The sequence below is a fragment of the Protobothrops mucrosquamatus genome, unplaced genomic scaffold (assembly GCF_001527695.2).
Source record: "Protobothrops mucrosquamatus isolate PMUCROS unplaced genomic scaffold, P.Mucros_1.0 scaffold3296, whole genome shotgun sequence".
NCBI lineage: Eukaryota > Metazoa > Chordata > Lepidosauria > Squamata > Viperidae > Protobothrops > Protobothrops mucrosquamatus.
Genome location: NW_015389286.1, coordinates 199,957 through 222,336, shown reverse-complemented (window position 1 = coordinate 222,336; position 22,380 = coordinate 199,957). Strand labels below are relative to the sequence as shown.

Sequence of the window (22,380 nt, the reverse complement as noted above, 5' to 3'; positions counted from 1 at the left end):
GGGGGGGGGGCAGCCTTATTTTGCTGCTGCTGCTGCACGGAAAAAGAGTTTGGTTGGGTGGGCTGAATAAGGAACTAGAAAAGCGGACCCTTATTTTTCAGGGGTTCCATTCCACCCCACCAACCCGAACATGATCAGGGATCTGGTGGCTAAATCCTACTGGTATGTCTAGTCTAACAAAGAGAAGGGCTAGGGGGGTGACATGACAGCTGTCTTCCCAGTACTTGAGGGGCTGTCACAGAGAAGAGGGGGAACTGATGTATTCTCCAAAGCGTCAGAGGACAGGACAAGAAGGAATGGGTGGAAACTCCTATAAAGAGAAATCCAATCTAGAACTAAGGAGAAATTTCCTGCCGGTGAGAATAATTAACCAATGGAACAGCTTGTCTCCTGGAGTTGTGGGTGCTCCATCACTGGAGGTCTTCCAGAAAAGATTGGACAGCCATTGGTCTGTGATGCACTAAGGTCTCCTGCTTGAAACAGGGGTTGGGCTAGAAGACCTCCAAGGTCCCTTCCAGCTTCTATTCTATTCTATTCTATTCTATTCTATTCTATTCTATTCTAGTCTAGTCTAGTCTAGTCTAGTCTAGTCTAGTCTAGTCTAGTCTAGTCTATATTCTAGTCTATATTCCATCCCATTCTACTCTACTCTACTCTAGTCTAGTCTAGTCTATATTCTAGTCTATATTCTAGTCTATATTCTAGTCTATATTCCATTCCATTCCATTCTAGTCTAGTCTATATTCTAGTCTATATTCTAGTCTATATTCCATCCCATTCTACTCTACTCTACTCTAGTCTAGTCTAGTCTATATTCTAGTCTATATTCTAGTCTATATTCCATTCCATTCCATTCCATTCCATTCTATTCTATTCTATTCTATTCTATTCTATTCTATTCTATTCTATTATTTCTTCTCTGTCCCAAAGGCAGCTGAATCTACCATTCTGTTTCAGAGCTAGTTGAAACTTTGCTTAGGGACCTTTTACCTCTGTCTTATTTAGGCTGCTTTGGAAGGCAGGGGAGGGAGCCATGTAATTGCACATTTAAATCTGGTGATCCCTGGAGATCAGAGAGTTAGGGTTTCTCAGATCTGGGGGTTCAGCACATGGTTTTAATCATTCCCCCCCTAATAAGTCCATTCTGGTCTTTGAATAGCTGCCCAGGTTTGGGATGGAATAGCTTTGGCTCTGACTGAGCATGGTTAGGCTGTGGTTCTTCTAGCCATTTAGCCTGTAGGATGCCTCTCTGAATGCAGCAGGATTTATTTCTGATCGCAGGGATGGAGAGAAGCAAATTCTGCCCTGAGCTTTCCTGCTTTGAAGTACATCTCTTCCCCAGTTCCATTTTCCATCCATTTTCCAACACAGACCTCTGTGGAAATTGACCCGGGAAATAAATCCTATGGACCACCACATATAACAATGCTCAGATCGGGCTGCGTTTTGGATTGGGGGGGGAAGTCCTGCCCAACTTGCTTGGGCTGATGCTGTAAGTAGGATGTCTCCTGGGGGTTTCGACCTTCTTGCTTGAAAGGGGCCTTGCAGGATTAGAAGCCCCCTCCCCTTCTCTGTGCCTCAGAAGAACTCACTACACAGAGGGACCTGGTTGAGAGTAAACCTAGGTAGAATTCCCCATGTACTGTACAGATTTGCTGCTCAGTCTGATTTGTCTCGCCTTTGAAACCCCTTTGCTTTTTCAACGGGGCTGAGTTCCAAATTAGCATGGCTGAGAATTACAGCCCAGCAGGATTCGAAAAGCTTCTCTCTCTCTCTCTCTCTCTCTCTCTCTCTCTCTCTCTCTCTCTCTCTCTCTCTCTNGAGAGAGAGAGAGAGAGAGAGAGAGAGAACAACATTCCTGCATTGAAAATGTGAACACAGATTTATGTAGCCTGTTGATTTTTGACATGAAATGTGGTCTTGGCTAATCCTAAATGCCTTCTCAAGGCATTTTAAACCAGACGATCCTTCTGTTTTCTCCCAATCCTCCATGGGTTTTTTTTTTGTTTTTTTTAAATATCCTGTATCTTCTCCATTCTAGGAGGACTTTTCATGAGAAACACTGTCCAGGAGCACAGCGCGTTCCGATTTGCTGTGCAGTTGTACAACACGAACCAAAATTTCACAGAAAAGCCGTTCCATTTGAACTACCATGTGGATCACCTGGATTCTTCTAACAGTTTTTCGGTGACCAACGCATGTAAGTAGCTGGCTGGATTTTCTTACAACCCCATGTCCCCTGCTTGGTTTTCAAACCTTTCTTCTCTTCTTCCATCTGGTCTCCCCTTCTTTCTGCCCCGACATCCAGAGCTGCGGTATGAGAAACTACAGACTGTGTGTCACAGCAGCCAAGCATAAGGAGAAGTTTTAATTTATTGTGCAGGGCTTTCTGCATACCACAAGATGGGTTGATTCTTACAGGCCAAATATGAACTGCTTTCTCTTCCTTCCTCTGAAGCCTTTGAAAGACCGAGGCAAAAAAGAGAGAGGGGAAAAAAAAAAAGACACATAAGTTCATTGTTGAGGTTTATATAAATTGATGTGCAGCGGTGATAGGGGGCATTATTTGACAAATAATATGGTTGGGGAAACTAGCGTAGTGGCTGTTGTTTAACGTGACCTTGGAATGATAACGGGAGAATGGATATTTTTTTTTGGCCCTTTTCTGCCTTAAAATAGCTTTTCTCCTTGCAGAGAATGTGTGTGTCTCTCTGTGTGTACATGTGTTTTTGTGTGTGTGAGAGAGAGAAACAGTGAGAAGGCAGTAGAAATGGAGAGATGTCACCTAGGAATTGGAGGGCCAGGAGAGAAATGGTGTAGAAAGCTTGATGGGCTGGAAAGAAAGGAAAAAAATTAGCACCACAGATGCACACACAGTTTTTTTTTCTTCTTTGTTTTGATGTCTCCTGTTCCGCTTTCTTTCTGAGCAATTAAAAAAAGAAGGGATAGAGTAGGGTTAACAAAAACAAATGCATTGACCTTTGATATTCTGCAGCTGGTACTTCAATACCAATCAGGAATGTCCCGTCTTAATGTTAGGAGATGTTTTGATTTGGGAGCAGGAATATTGATACAGATATGGCTTGTATCTTAGGGCCAAATGGGTCTCTTAGTTAGGGGCCCAATCAACTTGAGAATGAGAGATAATGGATAAGCAGTAAATGAAGTCAGTTTACTATGGAAAGAGTGCAGAAAAGAGCAACAAGGATGATTAGGAGGCTGGAGGATAAAACATATGAAGAAATGGTTGCAGGAATTGGGTATGGCTAGTCTAGTGAAAAGAAGGACTAAGGGTGACATGATAGCAGGGTTCCAATATTTGAGGGGCTGCCACAAAGAAGAGGTGGGGGGGGTCACCTATTCTCCAAAGCACCTGAAGGCAGGGAAAGAAGCAACGGATGGAAACTAATCAAGGAGAGAAGCAACTTGGAATTAAGGAGAAACTTCCTGACAGTGAGGACAATCAACCAATGGAACAGCTTGCCACCAGAAATCATGGGTGCTCCATCACTGGAGGCTTTTCAGAAGAGATTGGACAGCCATTTGTCTGGAATGATATAGGATCAAACTGAAGCATGCAGTCAACCGGTCTTTCCAAATGCATGTGGATTAGTATCCTTCAGAGTTGCTTGGGAATAAACATCACTGAACATAACGAATAAAACTTCCTATAATTTATACCTCCTTCATATACACTTCCAGAGGGCCTTCCAGAAGATTCTGAACCCCCTAACCCATCAGCCACTTTTCTGAATGATCTGTCTGAGTCAAAACATATTTTGTTAAGCTCTCTCCAAATTGAGAATCACAGTTCTTGAAACTAGCCAGGTTATTTTGACCCACTTGAAACAAGGATCCCATGCATTCTGTCTTCTATGGCAGTGGAAACACAACAACAATCAATAACAATTTGTTAGTCTTTCCTTGATATTCTAAATTAGTTCCTCGCCATCTAATCCCAATCCTGGAAAGCAGTACTTTGATGCTTCAGCTGCTACTCAGTCTGAAATGGAGCGATATTTATACAGCATCAATCAATCTGAAATTGCACTGTATTATAATTATATACTCACTAGTGCTACATGACCTGCCTTCCTTACTGCATCCCTTTTCTACCCAAGTAAAAAAAACAACAACCACACAGATACACGAAATTGGATCTTGAACCTTGCTTAGCCTACAATCTGTGTCAGTTTCCTTAGATCTAAAGCCCCAGCACATTTAACCAGACCAGAGAGTGATTTAACAGAGTGATGAGGAATTATGGAAAGGGTGAACATGTTGTGTGAACCTAGCCTGCCTGATTTATTTGTGGTTCAGTGGATTGTGGGTTAATTCTATCCCTAGGCTTAAGTGAGTTGTGTGAGCGTAGCTAGTGGGTTTGAATTTAGAAATGTATTGATGATGTTGTTTGCATATCTTGGTCTTATTATTTTATTCAGCTGAATATGCAGACTGGGGTTGGTCATTCATTTATTTGTGTTGGGCTGATGTGCAATGGCCACATCTGGAAACCTTTGAAGGCCATAGTAGACCTTCTCCTCCATCGGTGGAGGCTCATGCATCCATCTGGCTGTGGATTCTGGATCTAGGATGCTTAAGAAAGAAGACAAGGAAGGATATTTGGGCTGTGCTCCTGTCTTTCCCTAAAATATTGCTGGGAATTCACTGTAAATCAGGGGTCCTCAACCTTGGCAACTTTAAGACTTGTGGACTTCAACTCTGGGAGTTGAAGTCCACAAGTCTTAAACTTGCCAAGGTTGAGGACTCCTGCTGTAAATTCTTATTTAGCTTTAGAACTTGCATCAGTTTTCAGGTTTTATTTCTCATATCTTCTTTATGTGCATCACAGACATTTGGGGGGCAGTTTTTCTTAAACTGCACCTTATCCTTATCGTTTAAGGACTTAGTGTCACCCTCTTTGAGGTGCAGTCTGTCTGAATTTAATATGTATTTGAAACTCAACTTTTCTTTCACCCAATTTGAAGACAGCAGCATAAATATTGTTTGATTTGAGGAGTGGCAAATGCAATTTATGTTTGTTCATGTTAAAATACAACATTCTGTCTCATTTCTAACAGTAGGATATGGCTTCCCTTACATGTTCTACTAGGATAATCTCCATCTGAATAATCTCCACAGCCTCGTTTTCTTAATCTGAGGAATCCATAGATGATTATAATTTGCTGATCATCCAGGGTTCTGGAAACAGCAGTAATCGCCAACCTTTAATTTAGTGTTTAATCATGGTGATGTATTAAAATGGGCATCTCTTGTTAATTATTACTCCACTGTTATTATTAAGGAACCGGTGTCTGACAAATGTGGAATACATCATCATCAATTACGAATCTTGGTGTCCTGATGAGAGTTAGGGACACTAATCAAGGAGAGACGCAACCTAAAAATAAGGAGAAATTTCCTGATAAAGTTCAGAACAATTAATTGGTGGAATGACTTGTCTCCAGAAGTTGTGGGTGTTCCATCACAGGAGGTTTTTGAGAAGAGATTGGACGACCACTTGTCTCTGCTTCAACAGGGTAGTTGGACTAGAAGACTTCCAAGGTCTCTTCCAACCCTAGAAGGCCACTACTATTTTGTGGAAGACTTCTGCTGGATGTGATCCTAGAGATGTTTCTCCTGTTCTCCTATTTTTCAGGCTGGGGCCAGATGAATTTTTTTCAAGAAGGCTTAGCTGCAAGGCATAAACCTAGTGGCCCTATTGTTTCATTTAAATGTTCCTAGTATTTGTAGGTCCAATGTCTTTGACTAGGCAACTCCTCATAGATCAATGTGATTGTTAGAACTGCCATCTGTTTTTCATGCTCACATTAGTCAGCCTTGTATGGCAGAGAATGCCCTAATTCTTTGGGAGGGAGATGACATTTCTATCCGTTTGGCAATAGCTCCTTGTCAGATGAATTGATTTAAAGCAGGCCAGTTCTAACTTTTTGCGAGCAAGTGGAAAACAGCCGCAACCTGTCCCTGTTCCAGTCCTTTTCCATCCTACCTGATGCACAGCAGCATTTGTTGGCCAAGTGCATTGAGGAAAGGCTGGGAAAGGTGACCCTTCTAGGGATAAAGAAGCTCGCCTGATGACACATTATAAATGGTGGGTGATGGTGGAAACGTTATTCGTGGGCTTGGATAGGGAATATTTAAAGATTTTGCAGCTACAAATAAATAAACCAAACGGAGGCTATTTGTGCCAAACCTGAAAGTAATTTTTTTTAAAAAACATCTGAAGATATTTATAGTCATATGCCAAGGGTGACTCCCTATCTTTCTGCAAATGAGCTAATGGTTGCCATTCTTGATGGGTTAATTTGACTTATGATTTTATTTATTTATTTGTATCTATCCTGCCTGTATTATTTTTTACAAATAACTAAAGGTGGCGAAAACCTTCTTCCTATTTTCCCCACCACAACAACTCTTGAGGTGAGTTTGGCTAAGAGACAGGAACTGGCCCAAGATCACCCATCTGGCTTTCATGCCTAAGGCAGGACTAGAAGTCACAGCTCCTGGTGATGGGCCCACAGTCACACAACTGTTTTTCTTACCTAAGGTAGAACAAAAATCACTTGTCCTGGCTAATTGGCCCAGAAACACCCAGCTAGCTTTCATGCCTAAGGTGGCATCTCCTGGTGATTGGCCCAAAGTTACCCAACTGGCTTCCATGCCTAAGGAGGAACTAGAACTCACTGTCTCCTGGTGATAAGTCTAAAGTCACCCAGCCGGCTTTCATAGATAAGGTGGGACTTGGACTCAGTCTTTTGCTTTCCAGCCTTAACCACTAGATCAGGGGTCTGCAACCTTGACAACTTTAAAACTTGTGGACTTCAGCTCCCAGAATTCCTCAGCTGAGGAATTCAGAGAGATGAAGTCCACAAGTCTTACAGTTGTCAAGGTTGTAGACCCCTGACCTAGACCAAACTGGCTCTTTGCAGATGCTTTTCTTCTTATAGTCATCTGACTTCTCATCCTTCCTCAAGGATTGTTGTCCAATATGCTTGTGCTTTGCAAGCAATAGGTGATTTAACAACAGCTGAAAGTTGACGTAGATACATGCTGTCCTTAAATCTTCTTAGGGAATTCTAGGGTTTGTATGTCTAGGATAGGTGGCCAAGAATCTCTTCTTGGTCCATCTCAGTATTTTACCCATCATGACCATGAGATGGGAAATGGGTGAACTACAAAAGATGTATAAAATGAACCCAAGTTTTATCATCATGGACTGTCTGATAAATTGGCTGCTTGAGGCAGAGGAGAATCAGGTGGACCAGCCCCATCCCAAGTACAAAAACCCAGTAGATCTTACAGTTGAATCTTACTTCTACTCTGACAGTGGCATAGCAAACAACTTCTATGGAATCTAAGGGAGAATTTAATGTTTTTCTGCCAGTACTTCTCATGAATCAGCATATATCAGTTGACCTAACAATGGGGCCATCCTTGAGCATGGAAAGGTGCATGTTGCTGGTACTGGGTGGTTGATCTATGGGGCCATCCTTGAGCATGGAAAGGTGCATGTTGCTGGTACTGGGTGGTTGAGTTTTATTGGGGCTTCAGTGATGCCTTTCTAGTTTTAATTTTTGTTTAGTTGATAACTGTATTGTGCTTTCATTCTTGTCGGCCACCCAGAATTCCCTTCAGTTGATGGGCATCCCTATACCTTTGTCCAATAAACAAATGAGGGTGATTCAAATAGAGATGAAAGAGACACATATCAATTCCAGAACTGGGATGACAAAAAATGAAGGAGCTGTTTGTTTGAAGATGGTAGAGCTAAAAAAAATTAAATTTTATTTTAAGAATGTTTTCTAAGATTGAACTCACCCATGATTTCAGGTCAAGTAATGATGTGGGTTTAGCTGCCATGATGCAAATCCAGCTTTTGTCAACCATGCCTTATGGAACAGATGGCTGTGGTTTAGTCAACAAACTTTGGCTTAGCATCCTGTGTGAACTGGTCCTTGTTCCCTCTGAGTTTATGGTGTCTAGTGTGTTGTAACTTGGGGCACTTCTGAAGTAGGACCCAACTATTTTGAAAAAAGCAGAGAAGGGAAATTTTGGAGGCTGGAAAAAACAAAGACTCCCCAACGCCATTTGGTCAAACCACTTTCTTTTCTTCATCCAGTTCCCTCTCTGTGATGGTCCATCTTATGTCAGCTGTTCATGCTTGCGTTGATGTTTTTTCCTATTTTGGGAGACGTGATGGACAAGCAGAAATGCTTAAAAAAAAAAAAGACCCCTGGTTGGGTTTCCCCCCATTTATAGGTGATTTAGATGTTAGCGATCTTTGCAGGCTTAAGCTTTTTGTGGCCCTTAAGGAAGGGAAAGAAAAACCACTAGTGAACGCAGGAACTAACTTGCTTTATAAGTCCAAGCTGTGTAATCAAAGGCTGAGCCAGCAGGTGGATGCTGCTGAGACGTTGCGGGGTTTTTTGGCTCACGCACGGAGTAAGACATCTTTTGCTGGAATATGGTGCAACAGGGCAGCGTCAATGCCCAACTTTATCACGGGTGGGTCTCTGTCTAATTCCTCTCCTCCTTCCCCCCCCCGGATTTAAATTAACTCCTCCGTCAGCCTCGGATACCGTGAAGGTTTGAATGGATGCTTTCAAGTTCTCGCGTGCCGCTGCTGCCTCTTTCTAGTTTGTGCCTGTAGTGTACTCTACCATGTTCCTGAAGCCACTGCAGTGTCAGCTCATTAGCAAACAGATCGCATATTTCTCTCTCCCCCCCCCACTTCTGCACTGTCATTGCAAAAAAAAAGAAAAGAAAAGAAAAGCCGTTGTACACCTTTAAGGCCAAGAAATGGACTGTTAGATCACGTACTATTTACAGAGAATGTTTAGAAAAGCGAGTGCAAAGCTTGAGTGGCTGATTCCCCTCTTAGAAGATTCTGAGAAAGGGTTGGCTTGAAGGCTAAAGATAAACCCTGCAATGGGACCGTCCTTTTTAGTAAAATACACAAGCCCCAAAACTGTGCTTTGCAAAAAAGGCAGGGGATGTCAGTCTTCAGTATTGCCTGGAGTAGATTTTTTCTGGGACCCGTCTTTAGCCCTGCTGCTTCTGTGCGTATTTCTTAACACCCCTGGACCAGTCTGCTCTCTTTGCCACAGCTCCATTGTTTTTCTTAAAGAAGGGGACAAGTACCTGGGATTTTTTTTTTGCCTTTGTTTGCTGTGAGAGGTTCTCATTGTCTTTGTTTGGGTGAGGTTTTCGGGGTGTCCATTCCTTCTTTCCTTCTCCTTGAGGGTGATTTACAATCCATCTTGCAGAGGGTAGAGATTTAAGGAAGGGCAGATGTAGGAAAAAGTCTGCAGCTGCCACGACGGAGATGGCGTTCTAGGAATTCCATTTTTATTTATTTATTTATTTAAGACTTATATGCCGCCCTTCTCCCCACGGGACTCAGGGCGGCTCACAGCATATTAAAACAACACAATACATTTCCCCAATAAAAGCCAATTAAAAACCAAATATTAGTATCTGTGTCTCTTATTAAAATCATTAAAAATTATCCCTATTTAAAATTCACCCTAGGTCAGTCCCGCTTGCTGAAAAAGCCATGTCTTGAGGGCGCGGCGGAAAGCTAGGAGATCCGGAATCGTCCGGATCTCGGGGGGTAGCTCGTTCCAGAGGGTGGGGGCACCCACAGAGAAGGCCCTCCCCCTGGGGGTCGCCAGCCGACATTGCTTGGCCGACGGCACCCTGAGGAGGCCCGCTCTGTGGGAGCGTACCGGTCTGTGGGAGGGAGTCTGTGACACGGTCTACCATGCACGGTAGACCGGTGAACCAAGACTCAGAAGGGACCAATTTATTTGGCAGGCTTTGTCCCATCTCCTCCAACGCTTAACTTGATGATGCAGCATGAATGTTTCCTCCTGGCAGTGGACAAACAGCTTCTTCCTGTACCTCTGGCTCCCCCTGGGAAAAGGATGGCAGTGCTCAAACTAGCCCAGTGGTTCTCAAGCTTTTTAATGCCGCGACCCCAACCGGTCGTAAGTCGAGGACTAAACCGGTCATAAGTCGAGGACCAAACCGGTCGTAAGTCGAGGACTACCCAACCGGTCGTAAGTCGAGGACTTTCCCTGCCCGGGAGCGCCGCGCATGCGTGGTTCCGCCCCCTGCGCCGGCCGAGGCATAGCTGGCAAGCGGCAGAGACAGAGCAGGCCGACCGCCAGCTGGCCCAGCCCAAGGGAGGTAAGGCACCCGCCGGAAAAGGGGGGAAAAATGGCGGACAAAAAAAAATGGCGGACAAAAAAATGGCGGACAGCCTTGTTTGGCGACCCCCGTGAAATGGTCGATCGACCCCAAATGGGGTCCCGACCCACAGGTTGAGAACCACTGAACTAGCCAGTTTACTACTTTCCAAGGTCTCTTTTGTGGACAGCTTCGCATGGAACAAAAGGGGAGGAGAAGCAGGGTTAACAATCCCAGAAGCAAATTGATTTGGGGCAGTAGCCTTCCTTGAGTCCATATGAGTTGTTCAAAGACTTTGTCGGTATCAGTCTTGCCAATATCTAAAGTTTTCTGCCCGTAAGAGAATCTTCCATTTTTCTACTTTGTTCTCCAGATGTTTAAGAAGTTCTTTCCAACTTCTTTCCATGGTGTTTTTGAACCTTTTGTGGTTGACAGGAAATAGGCTGTTCCTTGTCGGGTTGTCATCTCTATAGTCCCAAAAAATCAAGATGGCAGCCGCAAGGGTAGGATCAAAGCTCTATTCAATTTTGTGTGCATTCATAAAAACAGGTAGGGCTTTGCATGTGTCTTCGCGGTTGCTATCTTGATTTTTCTTTTCACCATATCCTGCAGTCACCCTTGCATTTATTATGTACCTTTCCTTCTCTAAAAAGCCTTTCCCAGTTTGAAAAAAGCGCCACGACTGGATGTCTTCCATTTAATCTTCCCTTGCAATTTAATTGAAGAAAAGCTGGAGACTATTGGAGAGATCATGATATGGTCAAAAGCAGTTTGCACATACGCCTTGGTCCCCTTGAAATGAAGACATCCAATAACATTACAAACTTCTCTTTTCCTTTAAAAAAAAAAACCTGCTAAAAGTGGAATCTCTTGCCTCACACTGAGGGACAACTGGTGAGAAAAATAAATTGATGGAGAAGGTTTTCTACACCGAAAAGCCCTTGGTTGCTTTCTTGCAGATGTTGCGTTACCCAACTACATAAGTATCCGAAGATCTTATCCAGTCTGGTAATAAAATGTCTTTAAATAAACAACCAAGTTCAGAGAACACCAAGGATTCCACAGTTCAACCTTGAGCTACAGATAGTCTCTTCTGTTAATATAGTGTTAGGTTGTCCACTCTATTGGGAGAATGGCAGAAGTGCTTCTGGAGAGTCCAAGTGGTTCTGAATACAGACAGGCACTTAATTAGATAGCAATAGCACTTAGACTTATCTACCACTTCATAGTGCTTTACAGCTCTCTCTAAGTGGTTTACAGAGTCAGCATATTGCCCCCGAACAAACTGGGTCCTCATTTTACCGACCTCAGAAGGATGGAAGGCTGAGTAAACCTTGAGCTGGTCAGGATCAAACTCCAGGCTGTGGGCAGAATTAGCAATAGCAATAGTACTTAGACTTATATACCACTTCACAGTGCTTTACAGGCCTCTCTAAGTGGTTTACAGAGTCAGCATATTGCCCCCGAACAACCTGGGTCCTCATTTTACTGACCCTAGAAGGATGGAAGGCTGAGTCAACCTTGAACCAGTCAGGATCAAACTCCAGGCAGTGGGTAGAGTTAGCAATAGCACTTAGACTTATCTATCACTTCACAGTGCTTTACAGACCTCTCTAAGCAGTTTACAGAATCAGCATCTTGCCTCCAACAATCTGGGTCCTCATTTTGCTGACCTCAGAAGGATGGAAAGCTGAATCAATCTTGAGCCGGTAAGAACTGAACTGCCAAACTGCTGGCAGGTGGCAGTCAGCAGAAGTAGCCTGCACTACTGCATTTTAACCACTGCGCAACCACAACTCAGTGGTGCAGTGCTTCAAATGACCATGACAATGTGTTTCTTTGGCTCGGTTTTTCTTTTGTGTTCTTGTTTTGCTTTTTATCAGCAGCCAAAGAAGCCACTGATACTGGATATTAATCCACAAAATCAATTGTAGGGAAAAACAGCCTGGTTTTCGAATATCAGAAGAGCAGCACATTGTCGGCCCTTTTCATGCTTCAAAAACATCAAGCATAGTGTTAAACTGTGACTTCAAGCAGTGAGATTTTGGTCATAACACAAAGGAGGACACCCTTGAAGAAAATTCCCATGAAATTAATTAGTCAGCTGAGGAGGTCTCCCATGTCTATTCACAGAGCACATTTGCTATGTGTGTAGATATGTAAATGCTCACCAAGGAAGAAAGAAGAAAAGAAGAAATATCAAAATGTCATTCCAAAGGAGGAGCTGGTGCGATACACTATAGTGAGCCGGTTGTTGGCAGCAAATACATTTAAGAAAAAACATGTTATTATAATATTATTACTATGATCAAACAGTCCCCCAGAGGTTGAACTGGATTTGGAATTTTTGTCCATCTATTGAGTCCTTCCCAAGAATCTGGGACAGGCAGATGTGGTTGTTTGATGGTGTTCAACGTATCATTGCTGGATGTAAACTCTTGTGAATAGAGCTGCCTTTTGCAATTGACTGATGGTGAGTTTGTCAGTGGTACTCCAGATGTTTTGGGATTACACTCAAGGCGGCTACTACTATTGGTACTATCTTTGCTTTCTTTTGCCACAGTTGTTCCACTTCTATTTGCAGGTCTTTGTATTTTGTGATTTTTTCTCCAGCTCTTTTGCTTTGTTGTTATTATTTAGCCTATCTGCAACTCAAATCTGACATTATCAATTATGATAATATCTCCCATTATGTCTCTTTAATTCTTGGCTTGCCCTTATTTCTGGTGTTATGAAACGGGACTTGTAGCCACCACCCTTCAACATGGACTTCAGAAAGAGACCACCAGAACAAAATGGAACTAAATTAAAAAAAAAAAAAAGCAAAACCTTTGTTTGATCATTTGGGCCTGAATAGAGACAGTAGCTTTTCATCCCTTCCCACAATCAATGTGACACCGCAAAGCCAGTTGCCATCAATTACTGTTGTAAGAAAAAGTCGCTGGTGTTTACTTTGCATGCCTTCACTTTAATTGAACTGTCATATCCTGTCGCTGCCACTTAACTCCACTGCCTCTCTCACTATATATCTCTGCTGCAGTTGAGAATGCTGGCTTTTGAATCTGATGAGGTTAGCTCTAGTCCATATAAAGTTTAAATTTCATAATTATTTTGCTCGTGTTGCAGTCACAGAACAGTTCTGACCCAGTCTGATGGGAGACCATTTAGTCTTGTTGAAGGCACGCAGTCACCAATACCTTTGTAAAAGAGAGTAGAGGAGTGCAAAGAATAACTTTGAAGAAAATATGTGGCAGCTATTAGGAAATAAGAACTTAGCCTGGGAAAACGGGAAAGGGTGGGAAAGAAACTCAGTGTTGGCTTGGCTTGATTCTTTGGTACAAGAGGGAAGGAAGAGGAAACAGAGGCTTTCAAATCTTCTTATTGTACTGAATATCAATAAAGTAGCATTGTAGAATTTCCTGTGTCTGTTTCTTCACCTGGCCTACTCAAAGTGGCTGTCAGGTGCAAAAGATCAGATCCACACATGAAGTCTCAATTATATTATTTATTGCTAAACAGGCTATGCATAGGAATCTTCTCAAGTAACGGTTGGCACCTGCTGGGAGTTAGGGAAGGGTCAACAGAATCCAAAAGGGTTTGGATTTAATATGCTTGTGGCTATGTAGGGATTCTACGCTGATCCCTCTTTTAACTCCAACCCCAGCTTTTGCCACTTCTTTTCCTAGAGGATTTGACAAAGGTGAAATCGTAGTTTTCCACTATCTCCAGCCATGGCAGAGATGAATAGGAGGCGGTACCTTTTCAGTTGCCCTTTGCCACCTTCATTGTTTCTCATGACTTGTATTTTTACGAATCTTGATTGTGTTTGCCACCTCCCATCTCTTTCAGTTTTAGACTTTCCTTGTGAGGCAAAGGCTCCAGGGTGCTTGTCTTTAAATGTCTGCTCTTCTTCCATGTTTTCCCACAACCATCTCTTTAGCCTTGTCTCATGAAAAAATGTTCTAGCAGTAAAAGCTAAAAGGAGAACAGCAGAAAGGTTTGGAGATTTGCCAGCTTGTGCATTGAGATAGAGAATCTGTCCTCCAGGCGTTGAATTTCAATTTCCAGCATCCCCAACGGTTGGTCATACTGCTTGGAATCCATGATCACTGAAAACCTAATAAAAATCAGAAGGGCCCAGAGTAGATTTTTCTGCTTGGTTTTTTTTTCATGCTCTGCTAATAATTTTAAAAGAGAATTTTAAATCTGCTAATATCTGTTAATATAACCTGTCTGCAAATGTATATCTGCTAATCGTTTCAAAAGAGAGTTTTAATCATTTTAAAAGAGAGCTTTGATTCAGGCACAGAATTAAAATCACGTGATTAGTACAGCTTTATAAAACCTTAGTAAGACCACACCAGTTTTGGTCACCACATTACAAAAAAGAGACTTTGTTGAGACTTTGGGGAAAGTGCTGAGAAGAGCAACTAAGATGATTAAAGGCCTGGAAATGAAAACATATGAAGAACAATTGCAGGATACTATATGGCTAATCTAGAGGACAGAAGAACTAGGGGTGGCATGATAGCAGTATTTGAGGGGCTGCCACAAGGAGGAGGGGGTCAATGTATTTTCCAAAGCACCAGAAGGCAAGACAAGAAACAAATGGATGGAAACTAATCAAGGACGGAAGCAAACTGGAATTAAGGAGAAATTTCCTAACAGTGGACAATTAACCAGTGGAACAGCTTGCCTCCAGAAGTTGTGGGTGCTCCATCACTGGAGGTTTTTAAGAAGAGACTGGACAGCCACTTGTCTGAAATGGTATAGGGTCTCCTGCTTGAGCAGGGGGTTGGACTAGAAGACCTCCAAGGTCCTTCCAGCTCTGTTCTGAACTAAATTGAGTTTTAAGGGGGAGTGATGTCTGTCTCCAAAACCTGCTCTGGTTTAGCGTTTTCAGCAACGGAGGCGACCCCCTTTCCGACAGAGAAAGCGGAAGGTGCAATTGTGTCCCGTTTTGTTGAAATGGGCTCTTAAAAGTTCACGTATCCTTCCTGCTGTCATTTAACTAATTGCGTGCGAATCAATTTCCAGGCTTCTTCACTCACCTTCCTCTCTTAATCTTGAATTCTCCGGGGAGATGCGGAGCAGATGGCGGAATGCCTGTCACTTCTCTGTCTTTATCGCTTGCAATCTGTTTCCCTTGAATCAGATTTTTCAAGCCATGTTTTCCCCCCCACACACACACACACCGTCATGTCGCTCTCTGTGGAAAACTCCTGAGAAAGATACTAAGAGAGAAGGGGGATCAAACAGCACCTCTAGGAAACAAGGGCCGAGATCCACAGAACGCTCCAAGACGGAAGTTCTCCAGTTTTGCAGTTAGAGTCACTTGTGTGCATTTTCCCCACAAAATAAAATAAACGATTTCAACCAGAGGTCTCCAAACTTGGCAACTTGTGGACTTCAACTCCCAGAATCCCTCACGCTGGTCGAGGAATTCTGGGAGTTCCTCAAGCGAATTCGAACGACAGGTCGTTCTCGACTCACGAGCCACAATCGAGGCCCACATTTCTGTTGTTAAGCGAGACGTGGCTTAAGTGAGCTTTGCCCTATTTTACCATTTTTCTTGCCATCGTTGTTAAGCGAATCACTGCAGCTGGCAAGTTAGTAACCCGGTTGTTAAGTGAGTCCGGCTTCCCCCCTTGACTTTGCTCGTCAGAAGTTTGCCAAAGGAGGATCACATGACCCCCCAGGAAGCTGCGACCGTCATAAATATGAGCCCATTGCCAAGTGGCAGAGTTTTGATCACGTGACCGTGGGGAGGCCACAAAGGTCGTAACTGTGAAAAATGATCCTAAGTCACATTTTCCCAGTGCTGTTGTAACTTTGGACGGTCCCTAAATGAACCATCTGTACTTGGTCAGAGTAGAATGGTGGAAGACAGTACAGATTAACAAACGCAGAGAAAGGTCAGTATAAAAGTTCGGTGTTTCTGCTCGAATTGGGAATGGCGTTCTTCTTCTAGTTCCACTTTATTCCGCTGGCCAAAATTACGGCAAGTAGCAGATGGACCTCATGTTCAGTTTTCATAACTTCTGTGACTCGAGCATCATGCTCTTAGGAAACAAGGAAACGTCCCATATGGTTTGCTCGCCCAATCTAATCATTTGATTGTAATCTTGTCAGCAGAATGACCTGAAAGGGGAAAGCACTGAAATCAGAAAAGAAGGAAGGAACTGATAGGAAGGAATTTACATTTTTTTCTCCAAAACAAGTCCCTGATGTGGGTTTGGAGAAGGTTTTTGTGGAACTTGCCCACTTCTTCGTTTATCACCACTCACCCCATTTCCTTCTAAACCAGGAGTGTCCAACTTTGGCAACTTTAAGGTGTGTGGATTTTAACTCCCAGAATTTCCTGGCCAGCATGGCTGGCTGAGGAATTCTGGGAATTGATGACCACAGGTCTTAAAGTGGTCAAGGTTGGACATCCCTGTTCTAAACCCTAACCCTGCTGCTTCCTAGAGATGGAAGGACCTGGAAGTGAGTTTCCAAGTGTGGCTGTTGCTTCTCCAGGCTTCCAAAACTCATTGGTATTCCTCGTGGACACCAGCAGGACCAAGGTGCCTTGTTGTGGATACCTCAAAAGGACCACTCCCCACAGTGGCCTGAACTTCAGAGGTTATTGAGAATTCTGCAAACGGTACTGGGAATAAGATTTGTTGCAAAAATGCTTTCTACTGTACAAGTAGATTTTACTAAAAAAAACAACCCATGTAACAGAATATATTTGTAGATTCGTTGTGTTTCAGCTGGTCCAGGCAGAGGGACATACTGTATGTCACTAAGAATGCAAATTAGGATGAACAGATGCTGTGGACATCGAAATCTCTACGCGCGGTTTTCTTTTCTGTTCATTTTCATTCCATGCGTTGCATAAATTACCAAATTTGAATTAGTCATCTAATTCAGGGGTCCCCAACCCCCAATCCATGGACCAGCACCGGGCTGTGGCATACCAGAAACCAGGCCACGCAAACAAATGAAGCCCCCTGCGTGGGATGCAAGCAGCATGTGAAACCACACCCCCTCCGGTCCATGGAAAAACCTCTCTCCAAGGAACCAGTCCCCGGTGTCCAAAAGAATGGAGGTCACTGATCTAATTAGATGCTCTCTCTCTCTCTCTCTCTCTCTCTCTCTCTCACACACACACACACACACACACAGTCACACACAGAGATAAAATGCAAAAGTTCAAACGCTTTTCAGCTACAGTTTATTGTATTCATAGGTAGACATGAGGGTGAAGAGGGAGATGTCTAGAGCCTCAGGCCAGATCTGACTGTTGTGTGAACATGGCCGAAGTCTGTTAGCATGAAATGGAAGGGGAACAAGACCTAGGATTTAAGCACTGATCCAGGCATATAGATAGGCCTCTTCCCCTAGACTGTATTCCTGATTTCCGTAGTAACTGATCTTCTGACTTCTTCTAGTTTTCAATAAAAACTTTATTTAACCTGGAAAGGTGATAAGTCCCAGCTTCACTACCATGCTCTGGATAATGGACCAGGTGCTTTTACGGATCTAGGGCTCATACAGGTCATCCTCAACTTACAATCATCCATTTAGTGAGTGTGGCAAGAAAGGTTGTGAAATGGGGCTCAACTCACTTAACAAATGTCACGCTTAGCAACATGAACGTTGGGCTGAATTGCAGTCGTAAGTCAAATACTGCCTGGGTTTTGCTCTATTATCGTACATTGCTCTGGGATTTTTTTTTTATAAATAAAATAGTGGAATGTGGTTAATACTCAGAGAGGCCGCGAGTTCATATTCTAGATTGATTGATACTAAGCTCTTCCACCTGATATGAAATCTTCCTCTCTCTTGTTATTTGCCTGGACAATGAATGCTGCTGGCACAGTTCCATTTTACTGTTCCTTACCTGCAGGATGAATTCTATTTATATGCCTTTGGCAATCTAAACAAAATCTTTGTTTCCATTCAGTTTCAGGAGCTGTTTGGCTGCTTCTGCTGCATTTGTGCAGTTCAAAGCTGATAACTGGGTTAGTTGGCTGTTGGGGGTGGTTGGGTAGAGGGAAAGAGTCACCCCCTCTTTCGTTCACCAAGAAATGTGCAAGAAAACTAGCTACAGGCACCCCAGCCTCCTCCTTCTCTTTGGGGGAATTGATGCTTCCTAGGAAGTGAAGTCTTTTATTGCTTCCTGTTTGAAGAGGCACTTCACTTAATCACTTCATCCACTGGTAAAATTGCTCAATTCCAGTTTGCTAAACGAGGGAGTGTGAAGGATGCTGTTATCTAATGCGCCTCGGATGTCACAAATGCCTGTTTGGATGGGAGGCGGCGTGGCAGAAAATCAGGAGAGGGAGTATCATAACTTCTTTGGAAGGACAAAACCAGAATAAGGAGTACCGGGCATAGATTAAGCCCCAGGAATTCTGGGGGGATGGGACAACTTGCCACAGCCAACTCGTTGCAGCCAACTCACCATGGCCAACTTGCCATGGGATAACTCACTGCGGAACAATTTAACAATTCTATTTAATCATTTAAAATAAATAAAAAAGATATTTTAATTTTTGTCGATCACATTTCATTCTGTCCCTTCTTTTGCATCCTTTCTTTAATGATACTACTCCACCATTTCTTTGTTGTTAGTGTAACTTTTGTCCAGCAACGAGTTGGACGGGATGAGTTGACCACGGCGAATTGTCATAGACCCGAATCCTGGGAGCATAAGCTCTTACCTCAGACTCCTGCCCCAATATTCTTGTCTCGGCTTGTATGAAATCTGAATCCAGTACTGAGACACCACTGTGTCGTCCATGTAAACGCTGAGAACCATGTTGGTCTAAGGGTTAAGGCACCAGGCTAGAAAGTGGGAGTTGAGAGTTCTAGTTTTGCCTTAGGCGTGAAAGCCAGTGGGTGACTTTGGACCAATCATCAGAAGAGAGTGAGTTCTTTTCCTGCCTTAGCTATCAGTGCTGGCTGGATGACTTTGGACCAATCAATAGGAGACAGTGAGTTCTAATTCTGCCTTAGGCCTGAAAACCAGCTGGCTGACTTTGGTCCAATCACCAGGAGATGGTAAGTTCTAGTCCCACCTTCGGTATGAAAGCCAGCTGGATGATTTTGGTCCAATCACCAGGAGACCGTGAATTGTAGTCTTGTCTTAGGCATGAAAGCCAACTGGGTGACTTTGGGCTAGTCTCTCATTCTCTCCATTCAACCCACCTCACAGGGATATGGTTCCGGGGAAAATCGGAGGAGGAGGAAGAGGAGGGAGTATTATATATGTTCGCCATCTTGAGTTATTGGTCAAAAAAAAATAACAAAGGCAGGATAGAAATAAAATAAATAAAAAGGTCCGTCCCCTTTCTGTTTTAAAAGAATGGCTGACTCTTATATGTGCTGACACTAATGGCTTGCTTGCCAAAAAAGATAACATTGTAAGATAAAGCTTGAGGAGAGAAAAGGGAGGGGTCTTTCCTAGAGCCTCTTGCTGATGTCTTTAGTTGGGGAGAGCTTGAATCTTGTTCTGCTAGATTTCAATACACCTTGCGTTGGCCTCCCCCTCCCCTTTGCCAAATGCATCAATTGGTACTCTGTCTCTTCCGTTGAAGGGTGACATATTCAGGAAACCCAGCGACTTCCTGTTTCTGTAATCAGATGCTCATTGTCTGATTGCTGCCCTTGTTGTTCGGCGTCCTCATTATGAGTACAGTACTTCAGACATCTCTTTTGTTATGTGCCAATTAACCAAGCCTGATAAATACTGATTAGGCATAATTTACACCGAGGAAACTTTATAACATTGGGGCTGGGTGGCTTTTTTCTCATTGAGAGGAAGATGGATATGTAGGAAGATATCTTTTTGAGTGCCGGTGCTGAATGCAACATCTGGAGCGCTCATCGCCAGATGTTTTGAGTGGCCGTGGGTCCAAAGTATTGGGGTTGATTGGAGTGAGCTGGATGCAGGACCAAACACAGGGTCCTCTGAAAGATATGCACGCTCCCCCCCCCCAAAAAAAAAACTGGCTGAGAAGGTGCCACCAAATTGTGATGTTAATGCAATCAGGACAACAAAATTTACGAAGCAAAGAGATGCACTGCGATGATCAATTTCATTTCTTTTCAGGGAGATCCATTTTAGTTTCTGCCCTTTCTCCTGATCTCATTTACATGTTGGAATGCAATTCTTGACACATCTGTTTCATTCAGTGCTCCTTTTAATTATCTGGTAAGGCCCTTTGTCCATAAAAGATTATGTACCCTGACATCTCAAGTCCACTAGACTAGAAAAAGCTGGTCTGGAACTTGGCTTGCTTGAAAAGATCCTTAGTAAACCACAAATATTTTCCACTGGTGAGGAAACCATTGTCTATTCTCCCTGGTGCTTCCTTTGACAAAAATCATACCCACAGCCATACCTCAAGCCCTCGTTTACTGGACCATTTGGGACGATGGGGTACATTAAACCGGCACGCCCATGAAATCAAAATTATCTTGTTTGCATTAGCTTCCATCCTTTGCATCACTCTGCTATTATGCAAATGCTCCCTTCATATCATTTGCATTAGTTTACATTATTTCTTACACTGATGTGGCACAAACAATGTAAATGGATGAAAATGATACATGGAATTGACTCGCCCAGGCTTGTTGTTGTTGTTAGTCACGTCCGACCCATCGCGACCCCAAGGACAACGTTCCTCCAGGCCTTCCTGTCCTCTACCATCTTCTGGAGTCCATTTAAGCTCACGCCTACTGCTTCAGTGACTCCATCCAGCCACCTCATTCTCTGTCGTCCCCTTCTTCTATTGCCCTCAATCTTTCCCAGCATTAGGCCCTTCTCCACTGAATCCTTCCTTCTCATTAGGTGGCCAAAGTATGTTGAGTTTCAACTTCAGGATCTGGCCTTCTAAAGAGCAGTCGGAGTTGATCTCCTCTAGGACTGACCGGTTTGATCGCCTTGCAGTCCAGGGGACTCGCCGGAGTCTTCTCCAGCACCATAGTTCAAAGGCCTCGCCCAGACTACTTTGACTATAATGGATTTTGCCCATTATTTCAGGTTTATATTTGGAAAAATATGTATACAGTCAGCTAAACTGAGATCCATTAAACCCCAGGTGACTGTGGAGATTCTCAGTCATCCAGGTCATGATTGTCCCCAAAGTGCTTTTTCCAAAAAGGCAACTAGACTTTCTTGTTTTGTTTTTTTATCCTTGAAAACATTTCTCTTCTCATCTAAGAAGCTTCTTCAGTCCAGAACTTCAAGGAAAAAAACAAAGAAAGTCCAGTTGCCTCTTGAAAAAGAACCTTGGGGATTAAACCCCAGGCTTTACTTTTTTGTGTGTCCGTCGAGGGATTTCCCTGCCCCCAGGGCTCTTTTGATGAAAACTTCTTTTCTTTGACAGCATTCCAAATTAAAGGATGGGCTATTCAATCTTTTCAAAATTCATTTTTTTTTAGAAAAAAATGGCTATAATGCCTGGAATGCTTGATATTCAGGCAAGCTAATTATTATGAGCCCAACCAGACATTGAAAAGAAAATTGGCCGGGCTGCTAATCGGCTCTGCTTATAACTTGCACAATTCCTTTTTCATTTTTTTGTTTTACCGTCTCTCCAAATTCTACTTTTAGCACTTTCCTGGAGTTGAAATCGCGGCGATAGGCTCATTTCTCCCAAAGCAGTGGAAGATCGGAGCCTTAAGGGAGCACAAAAGCTAAGACTGATGCTATTGGACCGATGTTACCAGGAATTCAGAATTGTCTCCAAACATGATTATCCTGAAGTGTCACAAAACGGAATTTTTTGTATTTAATTAGCCTTGGGGGAGTCTCCAACCTGAACAGGAGAAAAAAAAAAACTACAGTTAACCAATAACCGTGGGAACACAATCTTGACTTTTTCCCCTTAAGGTATGAGGAGATCTGAAGGAAGGGAAAAAAAACAAACCCAAATTCTAGCTTTATTAAGAGCAATCCACTGCTGTAAAAGTCAGTGTGAAAAGCATTAGTTAGCCTTCCAGATTAGAACTCATGACCGAGATTGCAATGTATTCAATCTTAACCCAGCTACAGGTTTTAGATTTATTTTTTTTTAAAAAAATCTTGATTAATTTCCTTTGGAGACCCCGAGAAGATGTAATAACTATATATATCTGCCAGGAAAGCTTTCAGCAAAGATGCTTTGGGATTTT

The 22,380-nt window shown here is 43.0% G+C and overlaps 1 protein-coding gene across 2 annotated transcripts in view; it reads left to right on the top strand.

Annotated features, from left to right (window-relative positions):
• Positions 1-22,380, top strand: part of GRIA3 (glutamate ionotropic receptor AMPA type subunit 3) — a 108,751-nt gene that overhangs the window by 6,154 nt on the left and 80,217 nt on the right. For both annotated transcript variants that reach the window (XM_015826780.1, XM_015826779.1), the window contains exon 2: positions 2,042-2,200. In XM_015826780.1, coding sequence (XP_015682266.1) covers positions 2,042-2,200 — 159 coding nt within the window. The remainder of the gene's footprint in view (positions 1-2,041; positions 2,201-22,380) is intronic.